Raw genomic sequence first — 20,447 nt, 5'->3', positions numbered from 1 at the left:
AGAGAGAGAGAGACTGGGAAAGAGACGGCTGAAAGAAAAAGTTAGAGAGGGAGACTGGGAAAGAGACGACTGAAAGAAAAAGCTAGAGAGGGAGACTGGGAGAGCGACGAGTGAAAGACAAAGAAAAACAGAGAGAAGGGGGAGGGGTTGGCTGGCGGCTTACCAACCGCTTTCCAGCCCGTGTCCAAATAGATTTTACGGAGGAAATTAAGTTCCGACATCTGGTATAAATCTCCGAGACTCGCAGGGGCAACAATCAAGATGTATTTCAACCTCACGCCAAGTACCAGCGATTTCTTAGAAAAGCGAGCCCACAAGTGCGTAGAATTCCGGAGTTGGACTCAGTGGGCGCATTGCAAAGCCTAGTGATCCCACGCGTGCAAACTCCGTGAGCAAAGTTCGTAGAGCATTAAGTGACAGCGCTTTATCGAAAACAGAAGCTCATCACTGACGACAAGTCAATGTATGCCAGCCATTCGATAAATTCACATAGGACCAATCCAACACTGCTGCCCGTGTCCGTGTGCGGTCCCCGTCGCGTTCGCTGGTAGCCAGCCACAGCCAGCCAGCCACAGCCAGCCAGCCACAGCCAGCCAGCCACGGAGCGATTCCCCCCACGGGAGTCTCAACCGCGGAGTGGGAGGGAACCCGCACCGCCAACCCCCAACTCCTGAGTAACCTGTGACGGTACGCGGCTCGCGTCGTGTAGCCTAACATTCTTGGTATGAGGACAGGAGCCTAATTCTAAGCACGACTCATTCATACATGTCAGTGGGCAGGTGGGGTCAGTGGGCAAAGTTTTCGAGAATGGCAGTGTGAACAGGAACATTAATCCCAAGTTAACACAAAAAATCGCATCGCCTTGCCATGCCGCCAAGAACAAGGGAGACATTCGCCCAAAACGTACTTTTACTTGTGTATTTATAAGAAAACTGATGTCGTCTTCTCAATATCACTTTGATCTTGTTAGGCCATACGAACAGCAAAGAAACGTAAGCAATAAAGATATGCTCCACCGGGTCCCCTGCATATAAAACGTTTTCGCCTATTCAGAATTAATTGCCGACATCACACTTACTGGCATAAGTAAAACCTAATCCTGTCACATTTCTTGCCATGGCTTGCCTTACTGGTGCATATCTTCGGGCATCGCAGCCATTGTCATGTGACAAATGTCCTCTGTTTATGGCGAGTTTCTTTACAGTCGCACCCGACAGGCGGACACAGCGCTGATATATGTTCACCAACAGGACGCGTGACTGGATTTGTTTATCACTGAGTCGAGCGGCTCAGCATCGTCTGTTTTCTTTAGAAGTATGCATGCACTGATGATTGTACGACGTGTCCCAGTGCATCATAGCAGCAAAAGCAAGCGCTCCTCGTTAGGAATCTGAGCGGGATGAGTGGCAACTGCATCCTCTCCAGTTGACCAGCAACGCATTTCTACTACAGATTTGCCGCTGGAACCAAGAAATCACAGCTGTCAGTGACCCCGTTTCAGCAACGCGCAGCAGGGTAACAGGGAATCAGAACTTGTTTGCCTACATGTTGAGCACCGCCGTGACGTGAGTGTGAATGACAGCAACGCGATATCTAACGTCGCACGTAATATACGGTGATTGCTGCACAAGAGAGCAACATGACAGTGCACAACCCAGCAAGGCCCGAAGTGAATGGCGGCGTTACGGTGGGCTCGAGGCAGCACGGCACGACCGGGACGGCAAAGGGACGACCCGCTGCGGACGGGCGTCACCATTGTCTTCTCCAAATGCACTTGTCGAATAAAGACCGTGCTGTGCTGCTGGCAGCGTGACCCCACGTGCATTGTTATGGGGACAGCGACACACGGTGAGCTGAGGAGCTCGGTTCTGCATGCCCCCCCCCCCCCCCCGCCCCCTTCCGTCGTTGCACAGCGACTGCGCGGCACAAGACTGCCAAGTCGTCCCCAGCTGAGCACAGAGACGCCTGTTTGTATGTTTGCATGTTAGCCCATTTGCCGCGGCGAGACGAGCCGGCGGCTGGCGGAAGTCCTCTGCTCGGCGTCGCGCCCGGAATGCAGCCTGACACGGCGCCTGGTATGGGAGCAGTGCCGGTGGTGGCGCTTGAGTTGACCTCCGCACGTCCAGACGCCTCCGGCAGGCGCCGGTCACCTTCGCCAGCCCACCGCCTGCCGCCGCGCAGGGTTCTCCGTGCCAGGAGCACGGCGGCGAGCCGTGAGACGCGGAAGTGCGGGGCGTCTCTTGGCACTGCTCCGCCGCCCGACTGCTCCCACTGTATGCTCGCTGTCTTCTCACCGGCGCGCCCCGCCGTCCCCTCAGGCGGTCCGATGACGAAGTGGCTCGCCTGCTTCCGTTTGTTCCGGCGCAGCCACTCCGCTCTTAACGCGCTCGGGACCGACCGCGGGCAGAAAACACGCCCGCCGAGATAAAAAGTGTCTGTCGGGCGGACAGTGCGGTGCTGTTTCCGCCGCCGGAGTGCGGGCCTCGCCAGTTGTTGGAGGCGGGGGGGGGGGGGGGGGGGCGAAACGGCAGACGTTCTGAGGCTTGCTCCAGTTCCGCAGCGTTCAGCGGCCAAGCTGTGTGGCGGCAGTCAGGAGCGCGGAGAGACACTCTGACCTGGACGAAACCCCCGCCACGTGACGGGTCCCGCCGGGAGAGGGGGCGATCACAGACAGGCCACAAGGCGGCTTGCCACGGCTCCTTCCCTCCTTTCCTTGGCTCACTGTCAGCCGGCCTAATGATCTGCCTGTCGGATGTGCCGCGGCTGGGACCAGGGGAGCCGTGGCCGGGACCAGGCAGCCGCGGCCGGGACCAGGGCAGCCGCGGCTGGGACCCAGGCAGCCGAGGCCGGGACCAGGCAGCCGCGTCCGGGACCCGGGTAGCCGTGGCGTCACAGCTGATAACCAGTTTGTGGCATGGGCGGCGCTGGTGTGAGGACGTCGATGCCCCACGACATGGTATAGCTGTAATTGCAACGAACAAGAGGACGGCAGGCGACAAGTACAATGGTGTACAAGAGGAAGCGCAAACAGTGAAGGTTGGTTTGGTTGGTTCGCCTGATTCCCAGTATACCTTTATTGAAAATCAGACATTGCATCACGATTTCCAAGTGGTTCTTTTATGCTCGTGAACTCCTTATTCCTGGATCCTATTGCTTCTTTTTGCAAACACAAAACCCTGGTTCCTGGTTCTCACTGGCTCTGCCGAAAACACCAGGCACTTGTTCCTGACTCACAAACCAACCTTTCACAACCACAAGAGTCTAGCGCCGGTTCCCACGGGTTCCCTCACAGGTGTCAGGCCTCAATCCTGCTTCCCATGGATTATTTCGCAAAGAACCGCGCTTGATCCCCGGTTCCCATTGGTTTCTTGCAAGCACTGGGTCCTTATTGCTGGCTCCTATTGGCCCACTCACAAGGCGCCAGATGCTGTTTGCTGATGCGCATTAGCTCATTGGTAAACAAATGCATTTTTTCACGCCAAGAGACAGTATCTATTTCACAGGCACATGAAACATAATCGTCTATAAACAACCAAGTGGATTTGATACCGAGGTTTTCGCTTCCGATGTTTGGCCAGAATTGATGTGAGGAAAAAATTGTTACCGGTGCATTCCAACAGTAAGTTCCGTTTGCCTGTAGGCAGCGCATCTAATGACATACACTCACCACCGATGGCTCACTGTGCTACACATTTTTCCTGCTATTCAATGCAGCGTTCCCAGCAGAGTGCATGGCTCCACCGAAGCTCCGCAGGTAAGTATGTTACTGGAATATGCCGATCCCGGTATGGACCGCGCTACAAAACAACTCCCACGAATGTGATCCTTTATTTAAGAGGGCAACCGGAAGTCAGCTGGTGTGAGTATTGGGGAGTGCGGAGGGTGCTTCAGCACCTCGATGTTGCTGTCAGCCAGAGTTTCAGCCACAACAGCAGCGCGATCAGGCAGAGTGATGTCGTGGTGACAAGTGAACCGGCCGCGTGTCTTCCCTGCATGGTGCTTGGTGATGGCCGGAAGGACATGTTTACTCAAGGTAGTTTCGTGCGGCGGGCCTGTGACGACAGTATCCCTGGAAACGGGATAATATCATGGCCTCGAAGTCCCAAAATATGACGTACATCATCTGTTCTGAAGATGCGTGTGAGCGAAATGTTTTGGGAGGTGAAAAGTCTATGTGGTTCCATCACATCGACTACCTACGTATTTCGACCGCACCCATGGAAACCGGACTTCATCTACGATGACATTTCCCTCCACATACCAATCTCCCCTCGCCTTGGTAGCACTGCAGACACTGCGGCGCCGCCATAAGCCTCTCTTCCTTCCCTTCACGCGACAGCTGAGATCGGCGTCCACCTTGAGGCAACCCCGAACATCTCCAGCCGATCGTGAAATCAAAGCTCCCATTTGGATCACGTGGACGGGATTCAGTGTGCGCGGCCGGTCGCCCGGAGGATGGCAGTCCTCCGTCCGGCCGTCCTACCCTCGCCGGACTCCCGCGCCCACCTATTTGTTTTTTAAAGTGCTCTATGTTTGTATCGAGTTTTGAGAGAAATAGCCATCTTGGAAATAATTCCGTGCAGTTCACAGTCCTGTCCTTAAGGCCTCAGCTCGTCTCATTTCTGAGCTGCACACCCATGAAGAAGTGCAGACTATTATGGGGAGACTATTTCGAGGTCACCCAGGCATCCATGACGCTATAATAACGGCATTCAAATCGTGTCGTTCCATTAGCCATACGGCAAGCTAGGCCATGAAAAATATAATTGCTGAATCGATCACAGCTGGTGTTCGTGAGCACGATTTCCAGATATTACGACCATCAATCGGCTCTCAATCAATGTTGTGCAAGGTACGACAACGTAATCAAACAACGACGTATTGAGGAGCAAATCTACTGAACAGCCAAATTGTGCTGTCTGGAACAATCTTTCTACCTAACATACCAATAGTTAGGTGAGCTAATTTCATCACATCTGATGTTTGCTCAAATATCTTCAAATTTGGAACATTCCCTTTAAGAGAACGCGACGAACGCCGTCACGCGCCTTTGGGGCGCCAGTGACTGCAGAGGCCATATTAGCGCTCAGGGCGCAAGCGGACCTCGAGCCTTGGGCCTCGGCGCGGGAGCCGAAGGCGCTAAACACACGGCCATTACGCTCCTTCGCATCAATCCATGCACGCTTCATCTTCAAAAGGTGTTATCATCATAACATTTGAAAAGCTTTGTGCAAATATCGCATGTCTTTTCTTCTGTACTGTCATAAATTTGATGCCACTTAACGCTGCTGTTCTCTGCTGGCACTCGTCATTCGCAAACCAACGTCAAAACGAAAGCAAAATTCCGCAGATCACGCGGAATAGACGTCCGGAATAGGTCGATATCTCTAAAACCAAGCAAAACACAATGCTGAACCTTTATGTTTGCAAAGAAAATGGATGGAATTTCAACTGAAAAAGAAGAATGTGCAAGGTCATTGCACATGGCACGCATGTGTAAACACGCTTGTGAATTTCTTCAAGACAACTAAACGGAAGCTTAGAGCCAATTTGAAGGCTTAACCGACTTAGAGTCGCAAATCCACAACACGTGCCGATGTCGCGCAATTTTGACCGCAGCGTTAGTCAATCAAGAGTACTTACACGCTTAGAGGCTCAGGTTTTAACGGTGCGGTGTCAAAACCGCCATTGAAGCTCAACAACTCGGTGCAGTGGCCACTATCGGTTGCACTTTTTTGACGCCACATCCTGTTTGGCAGAAGGACGCCGTCACATTCCGACACACACCGTCACCTTGCCTGACGATATGCAGGCTTGGTGTACCCTGTGCCACTGACATGAAGATGCTGTTCTAATACGTTGCCACTTTCTGGCTCATTGTGACTAACCTCTATTGATCATCGTTATTTCAGTGCTTTCTCAAGCAGCTCTGACATGCGTATGTGCTGAAGGGCGTACCTTCTCGTTTCAGACCAACATTGTGGACGTCGGGAGCCCAAGACCAAACCCAGGAAATTGCTTGTATTGCGTAAATATATCCCCACGTCATTGATTTTATTTTCGTTAAGTTGCGTTGTGATTTTTCGCATAATAGAGACCTTTGCCGTTAAGATTTTCCTGACAGAAATAAAAAGACAGTTAAGATTTTCGTGACCTAGACCACCCGCAGGCCGTGATGGTAGTGGGTGGATTTGCGTACCGCTAATTACCCTACCGTAAGTTCCGCTAAGTACCCGAATCCGGGTAGCGGCACCCGGATTAAGGTATCGCTAATCCACCCGCTACCCTGCCCACACTCATTCCTAATCAGTTGCATCCACCTGCTATCTATCCCTTCGCATTTTTTCACCCATTTAGCTCTTAATTATAACGCGTGTACAACCAATATTTCCCTGCAGCAGTAATAAATGTAACATTGTTGTGAATGAATGGAGCCAATAATCAAAAGAAGCGCAGCGAAAACATTGTGCAGTAATATGGAAATGTCTATCCGGCATTACGCAACTATTCTATCCATGGTCATGCCCATGTCCATCATGCCGATGCTCGTAATTTTCCCAAATATGTACCCAACACAACCTTTTACACACTCCTTATGGGTAGTCATGTGTATACAACTTCTAACGCATAAATAATTTGTTCATCGGATGTGAGTTCAGACCGTAAGAAGTTGTTCCTTACAAGGTAACCAGGTTCAGAAATCCTGTTTTCGAGAACACATTCTATAATTGACGCGTTATTGTCGAATTATCTAAGTGCAACGCTGCTGACAAGAATTATTGATTAAGTCTCGGTGCTTACTAGTTCTCTTCATATTAAACAACATTAGATCTCGCTTCTTGCTATGTTCACCACTTTAGTATCGGACCTGCACTGGTTCTTGCTGTATCCTCTGACACAATGCATTGCCGGATCCTGGTCCTCGCCAGACCTCCAGCTTGATACTGGACAGATTCCTGGTTTTTCCTGGTTCCAGGACCAGGAGTCCGCAATTAGAATTTCCGGTTCCCGCCAGGAAACAATGGGAACCCGGCACGTGTGTGGTTTTGAATTAAACTGAGCCATAAAAGTCTGAAGAACGACCGTTATCCAAGAAAGTTGCGACGGAACGTCCCGTAATTGGCCGCGATCTTGGCGGGGGCCTGGCGCGAGGCGGCAGCTCGTGATGCGTCCCGACTCTGCCGAGCACACCGCTACCCTCCTCGGTCAACTCCAGCAGCGCGGCAGACCGTCCCACCGGGCCGGCACGGCCGGACGGCCAGCTGCCGCGTCATCAGAGCCGACTGGCCGGCGGCTGGCCGCCAACAGACACGGCGAGCACCGCCGCCGCCGCCGCCGCCCCGCTCAAAGGTCACCGGGTCAGAGCTCAGCGTCAGCACAACTCTCGCCACCTTGCAGGAATGTTACGGCTGTGAGCGGGAACCGGTGCCCACGTGGCTCGGCCCATCCGCCCCTCAGTTTACCTGTGCACGCGGTGCCAAGTCTGCGGTGAGAAGCAAGTGATTTGTGGAACCTGGCCAGCAGCGACCTAACTGGCCATAAACTACGTCCAGGAGCAATAGCTCCCCGAATAGCTTAACGGTGCATTGGAGCGAAGCTCACTGCTGCAGCCATGGATGAAGTTGATGTGGAAAAGCCGCCAGGATGGGAATTTTTCAAGGGGAAGATAATGAAGGCATGACCGTTTCAACATAAGTTGGTGCGGTCGCTGGCCGGGGTGCACCAGCCACGCCGCATTCTCCACCCGGTGCTGCCGCGCAGCTCTCACGGAAGCAGGGCTGACGCCGAGCCTACCGACGAAAATAAGCTCTCTCGCATGAATCAGCTGCGACTTAGGGCTCACCTCCAACGCTCGAAATTACCCGCACCTCTCAGGCCCAGCTGTCAGGGGCATCTTTGCAGGATTACAAGCGGCCGAGGTGGAGCGGGGATCAGGCTCGCCCCCGCGGCTGTCCCCTCCCCCTGCCCCCGGCGATCGGACTGGGTCAGACAGCTTCAAAGCGGCGGTCGTATTTTTGCGCGTCCGGTGCCGACCGTGCCTGGCAGCTAGCTCCCCCTCCCTCCCCCCTCCGCCCACCGCAGTTTGCCCACAACCGACGGCCTCCGGTTGGTATTAGGTATTATTCCGGTCCGGAGGTATTGGCTTTACTCGGCAGGCCGCCTGGAAGGCCCGAGCTGGTAACGCGGTGCATCTGGCAGCGGCTGAGCAAGGACTCCAGGCCGACGTGCCGACGGGAACCTGATGCTCAGGTCAGGTCACCCCAAACCTGCGGACTGCAAACCTGACGTTCAGGTCAAGTCAGGTCAAGTCAGGTGACTGTGACTGCGTTATGACAGCCATCCAGATCAGAGTCCACTGACCCGTTACTCAGGTCACGTCGGGTCAGGCTAGCAGACCTTCCATTTGGGTCACGTCAGGTCAGAAGCTTGGGGCCGTCCGGAGCGCAGGCTCACCCGATCCAGCGTCACTGCTGACGAAAGGGCGGACCGCGACAAGCCGATCACCAACTGATCAGCCGAGGTATTGGTCTCGACCGTCGGACCAGCGCCGCCGCTCCGACGCGTCCCTAACCCCGCTCTGATGAATGACGGGGATTCGCGGCGGATGACAAGCGAGCCGACTTCCGTGAGGAGACCCGGCCGCGGCCGGCGCGAGCTGAGCCGCGGCCCCGCCCTCGCTCGGCGGCCGTGCTGCGGTGGCACCCCAGGCAGGCGGCGGAGCGCGGCGCGATGCGTCAGTGTCGGCCTGTTTGTCTGGGGAGCCGGCGCGCCGTGCAGGACTCTGCAGAGAGCCGATGTCTACGCCGCACGCCAGTCGCGCCCCGGCCGGCCCGTCGGCCGCTGTCGCCGTAATGAGCTGTCTGGGGGACACTCAGGACAATTTAGGAGCCGATTAGACGGCGGCCAGCGTGCCGCCAACTGTGTCCCCACTGCAGCAACTCCCGCCCCCTCCCCACACTCCGTTCTTAGACACGCGGGAGCGGAGTGCCCAATGTGAGACCGCCGTTTCGTGCCCCGCATCAGCCCGCCTTGACTCCAGCTTGTGTCCCGCGGGCTCGTGGTGCTCTACACTGCTTCCGCGCACGGCCCTCGCCGCCGTAGCGTGCGAGCTGGTGCCCTACATAAGGCTCATCCCTCAAGCTTTTTCACGATGGAGCTCCTCAGTCTTCACAGGTTTAAACTGTGAAGACTGAAGATTACGTTTAATTGGTCGATCTGCACGCCACCAGAAAGCAGTGCTGCCAGCTATAAATTGGCTGTTACGTGTTCACGCAAATAGTCAGGACAAATCTATGGGACGTTATCAGCAGCGATCAATTAATTTTATGTCCACGCATGCCACATGGCTTTACGCAATCCCTTGAATCACGCAGTCCCTTCACGCAATCCCTTGTCCCTTCCACAAATTGGCGCGGAACCGTCTGTTGGTGGAGCAGTAAGCACGTCAATTGATCGGGGCCAGACCTCGCCAAACGCGATGAAGGTCAGCTCAGCACGCACCCGCCGCCACCGGGGCCGGTTCGTCTGCGAGCTCATACATCGAGCTGGACCAAGAGCCGCCGTGAAACGGTGCGGGGCCGGAGCTGTCTGCCAGCGGCTAGCAAGTGGATCCCACGGGTGCCATGAAGGCCTCTCAGCCCTGGCCGCGGCCGGCTCCAGCCGGTATACCAACCGCACGGCCGCCACGTGACGACCGGGACGGTCAATAGGCGCGTTTGCAGCAGCAGTCTCCGCGGCAGGAACAGTCGTTGTACCTTGCAACGACTCGGGACCGGCGGCCGCAGCCTCTGCCGGACTCCCTCTCGGTCCGCGTAAGGCTCAAATCACACTTTAGAGGTCCTGGCTTCGCAGCTCGTATCCGTCCAGCCAATACGAACGTGTCTAACGCCTTCATGTTGTTAGCCTGCAGTTTGCATTACCCTTGCAAGATGCTGCTGCCAAGTGAAGCGAATGCACCGATAGCTCAGACTGGTGTGATGTAGCAGGTATTTACAGAATGTGAGAAAGCGGAGATTGCACACTCACCAATCGCATGCCTCTGACCGAGTTAAATCAGGGAACATACAAAACGCCACACGCCAGATTTCGGTTAATACGTTGAAAAATACAATGTAACGGAAAAAGCATAGTTGGAGTAAAAACGTGTGAGAATAATGCATGTTGAAGCATCTGGACTACTGTATTTAGCAAAACCAATGGTTTTTATGCAAGCACCATAACTGAATGAATAAGTGAGAAAAGAAAGAGAAGATGCATATGAATGAATGAATGAATGGATAAATGGATGAACAAACATAACTGAGAGTCATAAGCTCGTAGTTCTACATCCAACAGCTGGGATAAGCCGACCATCTCGCATGGTCTTATCTCTGATCGACAAGAGTTCCAAAGGTCGATCTGACATTTTCCGATACCCGGATCTGCTCAGCGGCTTTGCAGACGAACCGGTGAGCTTTTTACCATCCGCGCCGAAGTTGTCGGCGTTGCCATTCCGTAAAAGACGGTGGTCCCGGAGTCAGCGGCTGTTGGAGTCACCGCTCCACCTGTGTGGTTAGGCAGCCTCCTCAGCCCGGGACAGCCTTACAACAGCCGTCTGACCGCCGAACAGGCTGCCGTGGAGCGGCGCTGCAGGTAATCGTGCAAGACTCTCGATCGCCATCGTGCATGATTCTTGATCACCGGACATAAAGTCATTGTGCGCCACTCGATCGTCGGACATCATAGCACCGTGCATGATTCTCTATCGCCAGACATCACACCATTTTGCATGACGTCACTGTCACCAGTATGGTCCCATCTACCTACAGCCTCTGACTGACGTACTCCATTCATAGGTTTGCCAAAGATAGCGGCCTCGTTATGCCATAGCCGCCGCGATCACCGCCAGGGCTGGAGACGCACCTGCGCCATCCCAACTCCCCACTGACCACGGCGACTGATGGAGACTAGGGACGTCTTCGAATGAGAGAGGCTCTATTTCGGATTCCATGCATTACGTTTATAGCGTTCAACGTCGAAACTTCATAAAGCGTATTGGCGCTGGCCCACCACCCACCAACGCCACGCCGACGTCTGCAGCCCTCGTGGCCTTGGCGCTGGCCCACCACCCACCAATGCCACGCCGACGTCTGCAGCCCTTGTGGCCTTGGCGCTGGCCCACCACCCACCAATGCCACGCCGACGTCTGCAGCCCTTGTGGCCACCACCCACCAACGCCACGCCGACGTCTGCAGCCCTCGTGGCCGGCAGGGTATCGTAAAATAAGGGACGGATCAGGCGGCCCATACAGCAAGCTCACGCCACAGCAAATTATAAGGTGAGTGGTCGGAACAACACAAAATTTCAGACGTCGAGGATGATACCTATAGAACTGCCCACGCCCAGAGTCCATCCATGCCGTTAACAAAATTCAGAACCATGACCAGCGAGTCATGGTCTCATGCATTTTTGAAAGGTGACTGTGCGAACACGTGGTTTTGAGGGTGTGGACCCCAATAAACGTTAAGTGGGTGGTACTAGTGTATGCATCGTTAAGCCCACATTCAGCCCCTTCATCTTTTGGCTGTTCAAAACGTTGCGCATGTTTCAAAGTACGAACTTGCGACCTAGCGCCTCATGACCTATTTTGTCCTTGGGGACACTAGCATGTTTGCTTATTGTTGTTGTTTTTTTGCTGCAGAAGCGAGGGATAGTAAGAGTTTTGTTCGGACGGTCATACTTGTTTCAAGTTGGACACGCAGCGCCTATTTATCCTGATCTGATAGGTAATGAAGATTGTGGCATTCGGCTCACTAATACAAAATTGCTATGATTGCACACACCCAAACATTTTTTGCCTTGCAGCGCGTGCATTGCGTCCATATGAAGCTTCATTGTTGTGAAGTCTGAAACAAACCACAGCTCATTCTGGTCATCTGTTTGTCTGAAGTAAATAAATTAAAATAAAAGGAAAAAATGTACACGCCGCTTTAAAACATTTCGGCTTTCACTACGCCTGACTATTTTTTCACAGACGACACCAAGGGTGGTTTAATTAGCGTCAACTAACCGGAAACTGTGTACGTTAGCGGCCCAGCCTGGTCCAGTCTGACCTGGCTAGAAGCGCCACTGACGGGCTTATAGGTCTGCAGCCAATGATCGCAAAACCATGACTTGTCATCAACAAATAGAGCAATATATCAAAATTTGTACCGTAATAAGGTCAATACACCTTAAAGCAGCTTGTCTGATCCCTCGGCGTGTGCTTGCGACGTTGCGATATCGCCACATCTTACCTCTTCAATCCATTAATCTGTGAAACGTAAAGTTTTCAGACAGTGGAAAGGCCGAAATCTGTGGCTGGAAAACAGCCACAGATCTCGGCGGACGGGTGTGGCCACGGAATGAGACTAATCGGACAGCAAACTAATCCTTACTTGTCTAATCTACCTGCCTATCCACCTGCCAATCTATTTAATCCCCCTAACTAATCCACCTCCCAAACTGCTTTTTTTAAATTCATTCCAAGCGTTTTAAATGGATGGGTTTCTGGAATCAGACCTCAAACAAAGCAGCGTTTGCTGTATGAGCTCTGACCCCTACCTTGCGATCGTGCAATTCCAGGTCAATGACAGAATTTGGTGGCGAAAGTTGAACGTGCCGCAATGCTGGGCACGGTCCGTTCTGCACTTCGACGTCACCTGACCTTTAACGCCGCCGCTGTCACCCGTCGCAGGCCATATCTGCCAAGGTCAAATAGCGAACGCCTTAAGCGACCCTCACTCACCCTGACAGGGGTGGGTGGATCAGAAGGCATACGCTTAAGCTAACTGAGCCACCGGAACGAGCCCCAGAGAACTTGCGAGGTGGTATATTCCAGTGCAATGCTGACTCCGATTCATGGGCGGCCCTGAGGGCGACGGTCCGCATTCGCTCACGTTTATGCATTATGCGCATGGTAATCCACACGTTTGCTATCATCTCGCTCGTTCCACACCGCAAAAGGCATCTCACTGGAAGTATTAACAAGTGAAAGCGGGGGTTGAGCGGGCCTCCGCGCCGGCTAACTGGAAATGTGAGTTCAGCGACCCGTCCAGGCCCGGCCGGTAAGGCTTGTCACGCCGCAACTTTTTGGGTAAACGCCACCTCATTCATAGACGCGTCAGTAACTGACCTGGAGGTTACCTTTGTCAACATTTCCATGCCCAGTCCAAATATATTAAGATAAATTTACTGTCACGGTCCCTGTGGCCTAATGTGAGGCCTAGCCTCGTAGCCACATAAACTACACAGGCGCGAAGCCCAGCTTATTGTGACCAGGACGCATTCAAAACAGTAGCGCGTTTCTGACTTTACTGTCAAACACCAAAACCATTGCAAATTAATTTACCTCGTCGGCTAACAATGCCAGACATTCGCAGGCTCAAAGCAGCCACTTTGTCAGTGCTAGATTTCTAGTGTGCGGACGCCAAACACCAGTGCACTTAAACCGAGCCGAACTCGTGACTTAGGTATGCCATTGTACTGTTAACTGCTATTCATATGGGTTCCTAAAGGCGGCGAGCCTTGGGTTTTATTCCATTCCGTTCCATTCATTCTCTTATGTTTAGGTACCATCTCCTTAACGATAATGACGTTCTTTATCTTGTTCTCGCTGCTCGTCCCGCACAGTAGACGGTGTTTAGCTGATTGTACTACATTGTAATAACAGCATTGTGTTGCATTAATGCAAGCGGTTTATGACCCGATTCGATTCATGTGTTTTACAACACGATGCTCGCGGAACGTAAAACCCTTCGCAGTCCAGTCTGGCGAAAGGCGGAGGTATATTTACCCGTTGAACTGGACGGCAGAACCTGCATGGTGGGATTGGGGTAAACGCAGCAAGCCATGCTTAGCAGGTGTTATGAACCAAGGCCACCTATGCAAACCATTCAGAGCAAATTCAATAGCAAAAATGTCTCAATTCGTTTGTTGGTGTGAGTTCATTTTAAGTTGGACTTATATTAGTGCCCGTGCTGAATCCTGAGTAAGTGTGACTTGTTTTTATCTCCCAAGACTTGCGGTCCGAAGCGACGCACGGTTGATATTGCAGCAATTAGCGATGTTTTGAACACTGTTCGTGTTTTCGGTTAAATATCATCATACACATTTGACCTTGCCAACCACAACACCACACTACCGTGACCGGGAGTCAAAATATATTGTACGGAACACAACTGTCGTGTTTTTCGTATGGCAGTGACAACCCCAACATCGATTATAAAATAATCAGGGAAAAGCAGTTGTGACTAATAAATAATTTAGCGTTCGATACTACATCTTTTGTCATCGGGTCACTTACCAAATGAACATTCATGGAGAAGATAATGCCTAAAAACACAAATGGATCAAGACGAGCTCAAAAACGTTTATTTCTGCACAAATCGAATGAGGTGTCCAGCTGTTTAAACACCAAAATATGAATTGCCCATTACATTAGGGCCAAACTGGCCTCGTGTTTCGATCTTGAAGGACAAGTGCCAGCATTAGAACAAAACCATCTGCATTTATTTTTGATTTCCAAAGATAATCTTTTACCTTTTGTTTCTGCATTTGAGAAAAAAACATTGATCGTGCCGACGGCCAACGTAGGTCACGTAACTCAAGGTCGCTCGGTCATGATCTTAGAAGCAGCTGAACATAATTTTTGAAATATTTAAAGAAGCAGTGATTGAGTGAGAGGCCAGAGGCGCATGCTTTTTGTGCATTCTTTCTAATGTAGTGTACCTTCATTGGAATACATACCCCGAAGACGCTCGTTCCCGGTAATCCTTCAAAAAGGTCTGTGGCTATCAAGCGCTGCTTCGATCTTCTTTAAAACGAATGCACTTGACCAATATACCCCTTCCAGCAAACAAACTCTCTCCCAAGAAATATTGTCATTACAATCTGTAATGCGTGCTGTCATGCCCCTGTCCATTTCTGACGGCGCCAGCAATTTCTTACATTCCATAGAATCGTGTGGTAGCTTTAGGAACGGTACCATCTGGCTATTTCTGATCACCACGTAAACTGTTTACACTCCTCGACACTTACGTCCGTTTTATTTATCGCATACCCGGGTGGAATTCACTGGCATCGCACGATTTGACAGCGATGCCAGCTTTGCCTCTCGCGTCGTGACTAAAACGTGCGTGTCCGATGAAATGTCCAATTCTCTGTCCAAGCTCTGCTGGCAGTCCTTCGGGGTCATTATCCAGGGACATTAGGCCGTCTTATGGTGCACGGAACGGCTCGTTAAGATTAAGCACACGCCAAGAATGTCCCTAACAGCTGGCTGATGCGACCAGCGCATTTGTCTTGTACACCGCAAAACAAATAATTCGGGTCATCCCGATGCGCTATAGAGGGCAGACGAGTTAAGTACCCTGGCATACATCGATGTGCCCGGAAAACTGGCTTCAATTTTCGATGGAGATAAAAGGGTCTATATTTTCATTTTCCTCGTTTTCGAGGAATAAGGCTAAAAGCACTGTCTTATCTGTGTGACTAATGTTCTTTGCTAATGCACTGAGCAACTTACTCAGTTTTTGACGGTTAAGATACGCCCCTGAAAGGTGCATTTCTGTCGTCCAAAGGCAAAAATACCTAAGCGCACTTAAGTATGTTTTGCCCTAGGACGACAGACTTGTATTGCACACCGCAAAACCAATGGCTCGGAAGAAAATGTGCACCAAAAAAATACATGCACCAAGAACATGGTACATTAATATAATAGCTTCTGGTTGCCATGTTTATACCGGAGAGCAGATATCCTCACCACAGGGTCATTTGCCAGGATTCATATGGCCATGCTTATGCTTTACAACAGGATATGAAGGGTCATGATTCGCGTCAGAGTGCACTGTAAGACCGTTGGATGTCGTACATCTCAAATACTAAAATGGTGCGCACAGCCTCAGCCGCTCTCAGAAAGAAGGAATTGTGCGTTGTATGCATCATGTACAAGTTTTTCTTGGCAACAGATCGTAATACACCATCCACATGTGATGCCTGTTTGTGCACTGGCCGCGAAAAGCCATTTCTTCTGTGCACACGTACTCCGAATTCAAACATTGCCACCACAGGCTAATGATGGTCACATGTGCATGTTATTTTTGCGTTTTTGCTTGCTTGCAAAGTTTGCAAGCAAGAAATTTTCTAAGATAAGCTTCGCTCCTCTTTTAAGAGGAGCAAACTTCAGCGTAGACCAGTGGCGATAGACGACTTTGCGATTTCGCCGAGGACCCGATGGAACTGACTTACTCGTCCAGGCCAAGTTACGATCAGTTCGAGTTCTGGACATCACCTAAATATTCCTCACCGTTCACCCTGTGCTAATGTCAAAGTTGCGCGCAAGGAATGCACTGGAAGATTAAGATCTTTCCAAGCAAAGGCCCTCAGAGGTTTTTTTATGTGATCATAAATGGTATGCTCATCTTGTTGCCAAAAATATTAAGAAGACTGATATATGACACAATTTTGCACTCCGGTAAAATGATTGTCATCTCTATGATATGACTGCTTGAACCAGTTTATCTGGACAACAACGTACCAGCCAATCACAAACACAACTAATGGAAAACTGATGTAACCAACGACTTACCCTTGTTTCAACACCTCGACGGCAGGTGCAGCAACAACTGCTGTCACATGTCATCCGCCACCCACACCACCCCACACAAACACACTTATTTTGACTGTCGAGGGCCGAGAAGCATGGAAAGCCGGCAGAATGAGGCAGTGGAGCGCTGAATACAGCAAATGCATGCCGAAACAGACTGTTCGATGTCAAGGCAGGGCACACACAGTGGATGAGGACAGACGTGGGTGGTCACTCACCGTTGCCTGGCCATCCTGTTCGTGTCGCGGTGGATGGGTGACCTATCTCAGGCCATGACCAACTCCACGTGACGGACGGAACACTGCGACCGACGACAGCGCCCTCCCTGCAGCACGGCGCAACTCCGAATGACCGCTCTCGCCAAGACGCAAGGCTCCGGGCAGAGCCGGGGAGGTGCGACGGGCAGAGACACGCAGAGGCGGCGGGCAGAGCAGGGGAGCGGCGGCGGGCAGAGCCACGCAGAGGCGGCAGGCAGAGCCGGGAAGCGGCGGCGGGCAGAGCCACGCAGAGGCGGCAGGCAGAGCCGGGGAGCGGCGGGGAGCGAAGTGGGTGATGTCGGAGTGCTGACGGCAGATGGAGAGAGGCCGAGGAACTGACGGCGACGAGAGGGAGGTTAAGGCACTGACGGCTCTGGTGAGGAGGCCAGGATACTAACGAGCCGACAGGAGAGAGAGGTCAGAATGCTGACGGCTCTGGTGAGATCAGGATACTAACGAGACGACAGGAGAAAGAGGTCAGAATGCTGACGGCTCTGGTGAGGAGGCCAGGATACTAACAACACGACAGGAGAGAGAGGTCAGAACGCTGACGACTCTGGACAGGAGATCAGGATACTAAAGAGACGGCAGGGGGAGAGAGGTCAGAAGGCTGACGACAGGGAGGGAGAACTCTCATTTTGCTCCAGGGTAATCATCTTGTCGCTCATCTTGCCATCACCTCACCCATCTAGCGGCCAGTCTGATGGGTGACGGCAGACCGGAAAAGCCAGGGCACTGGCGGAAGGGGTCAGGTTACTGATGGCAAGATGAGTAAGGTCAGATTACTGACGGCTATGCCCGTGAATCTGCAGTTTTTAGATATCTGCTGTTATGATAGCCTCTCGGATATCGTTAGCAAGCAGCTCTCCTATTTGTGCAGAGGTTTTTGAAACATTATTGATGCGTATGAATCACATTCAGAATAACGTTGCACCCAATATAGGCAACTACGTAGATAAGCAGTTACAAAAACGGCAATGATGTTATAGAAATTTCGGTGCCATGACACGGGCGTTTAGTCTATCATTGGATGTTTACTTAGGTGTGTATAAGAGTAAATTGTCGAAAAGTTACCCACTATTCCGCGGTAGATGTATCAAAAAACGTTTGCTAGCTACTACAGTTGAGTTTATCAGTAGCCACAATTGCCTGGCAGACATCTTGATGATTTTGCTGTTTGGTCATTCTCTTTCGTGTCATATAATACGCGTGCCATTGAAATGTAGCATGGCATGTAATGATGACAGTGAACTTGTGACGAAATCTATAGCTAACTTGCATCGATTCTTTTGGTTTACTAGATGCGCGAAACGTTTTAACTAGGCAGAATGGTTTTCTAAAGTTGTCATACGAAACAACCGCGGTGTGCAAGAGGCCTACGTTCTTGAAAACATACTGGGCAGTGATGGATCCTAAAGCCATTCTTTATTGCACCGGGGGTGACCACACACAATTCATGAATGCAAGAATGTAGCTGGAATCTTTCTCAGAGGGGTTGCGGCAGATGCCACATTTTATCTAAAGCCCTACGAATTTGGCCCCAATGCCTGCGAAATCGCTCAGTATGCAGTGTTACCTATTTGGCTCTGTGGGAGGGAGGGGGGGGGGGCATAGTCCCCATGCCAACGCCCCCTGGCTATGTGCCTGCATCGACGCTAGCATGCATGTTCATATTCGCTTTGGCTGTTAAATGAAACGAACAAGGCTGCGTCCCATGCATTCATGCAAGTAAACAAGTGGGCCTGCAGTTTGCCCTTTACCAACGAATAGCTGTCGTGATTCGTTTTCTCGGAACCGATCCAGCTTCGGATCGAAGGCTTAAATATGACTGTATTGATGACATCACGCGAAGATGAGCGGCCACCTCCGGACCCGAGAAGCTGTTTGCACCGCCCACGCTGGTGAGGCACTGTTTCCGCCCAGACCAGCCAAATGATCTCATCACATTCCAAACGATAAGTCTCTTAACTGACTTAATTTTCTCTCCTTCCGTGCAGCTGAAACACGTCAGGTCACCCGTGTGTGTGTGCGAAGCCAGCTCACGTCCACAGCTCATCACTGCAGTGACATTACGCGGTTCTCGCGGTACTTGTACTGGCAGATACGCATTTGTACACGCCTGCCAGTCCGATTATCTCACGTGTACCGCGTGCACAGAGTGTGCTGTGCTGAATTGTACTCATGGAAAAGCTGTTAGACTGACTAGAGCTAGATTTGCTCTTTCTGTTTTTCTTCCCGGTGCATTACAGTGTGATTATGGTCTGGATCAATTAGCATGCACATGATGAGCACTTCGGATTTTTGAGACATGCACTGGTGGACAAAACTATACGGAACATCTGGCTTGCCTTGTGTTTGCTAAATGGTAGGCGTTTACATGCAGAACTACATAGAACTTACAATTCCCTTTTTCAGCCATCGCGATGGTGCTAGGTGTCACCGATGGCGATGGAACGCCGATGCATTCGCTGTCAGCGCCTCATATTCAAATACAAATCGCGCAAAAGATGAGGTCACCACATAAACGACAGCTGTCTCGAAAACGACAGAGCATGTCTGACCACTCACGACCAACTGAATGCTCGCGATAGTCCGCATAGCCAAGGGAGGGCGCTCAACCACAGCTATGGTTCCTGGACTCGACGCGGGCCGATGCGGCGGTGATCGCTGCCGTCCTGCCAGCTCCAGCAGCCCTGATCTGCATGCGCTGGGAGCGCTCCGCTCGGCATGCGGCAGCCTCTTAGCAGACGATGCCTGCCGATATGCAGAGCCGCCGAGCCGGCTCCGCGCATGCGGTCATTCATTCAGTCATCAGCCTGGCATTGTGCAGCCCCGAGAGCGGGCCCTCCATCGCACAGAGCGCGGCGCTGTCCCGAGCGGACCCGCCGCCTGCCACAACACGTGGGACTCGAATGGGGTTGCCGTCACGAGTAACTGAATGCCAGCTGCCGGTGCGGCCAATTCGGCCTGTCACGTGCACGTCATCCAGCACCCCTCACCCGGCACCCAGCACCCCCGCCTCTCGCCGCTGCCTGGCGCAGATCTGCAGCGCCAGCGCCCGGCGCTGCGCGCGGCGGCGCCGGCAGCGTGCGGGCGAGACAGGTGCTTCCGGCGCCTCCGGGCCTGAGTGGCGGCTCGGACGGCCGGTCGGACAGTGCGCCGCCGCCCAGCCCGACAGGTGTATGGTCATTGGAGCTCTCGATGGCGGCACATGACTGCGCTGTGCCGTCGGGCGCCGGTGACGGCGGCGGCGCGGCGCCGGGACTGGTGCCACGCGGCTGCACGCACTGTACCGTGCAGAGGCCGTCTGAGCTCGTGTGCATCTCCATGGCACCGTCCGACAGGCACCGGGCTCTCCAGGCCTGAGAACGTGATTTCCCAGGCTCCCAGACTAAGAGGTCTGTATGCAGTGGCCGGATGATAAAGCAAGTCACCACTGCAGTGTCACTATGCCCTCCTTCCCTCAATAGATTAATGGGGCTTGTGAATTCGAACACGGGAAGGCTGGCCCTTCATTGTTAACGCGAACAATTCGCGACTGTTTGCGTTGCAGGACAACAGGCTGC

At 52.3% G+C, this 20,447-nt stretch overlaps 1 protein-coding gene across 1 annotated transcript in view; it reads right to left on the bottom strand.

The window, feature by feature from the left end:
* LOC119097917 (collagen alpha-1(XV) chain) overlaps positions 1-16,955 on the bottom strand; it is a 63,212-nt gene extending 46,257 nt beyond the window's left edge. The window contains exon 1 of the mRNA XM_037220862.1: positions 16,843-16,955. Within this exon, the coding sequence (XP_037076757.1) occupies positions 16,843-16,856 (14 nt within the window). The 5' untranslated portion in view covers positions 16,857-16,955. The remainder of the gene's footprint in view (positions 1-16,842) is intronic.
* Between the last annotated feature and the right edge of the window lie 3,492 nt (positions 16,956-20,447).

This window comes from Pollicipes pollicipes, unplaced genomic scaffold, assembly GCF_011947565.3.
Source record: "Pollicipes pollicipes isolate AB1234 unplaced genomic scaffold, Ppol_2.1 Scaffold_4740;HRSCAF=5597_pilon_pilon_pilon, whole genome shotgun sequence".
Taxonomy (NCBI): Eukaryota; Metazoa; Arthropoda; class Thecostraca; order Pollicipedomorpha; family Pollicipedidae; genus Pollicipes; species Pollicipes pollicipes.
Note: the sequence above shows the minus strand (reverse complement) of the source record. Positions and strands in the feature narration are given on the sequence as shown.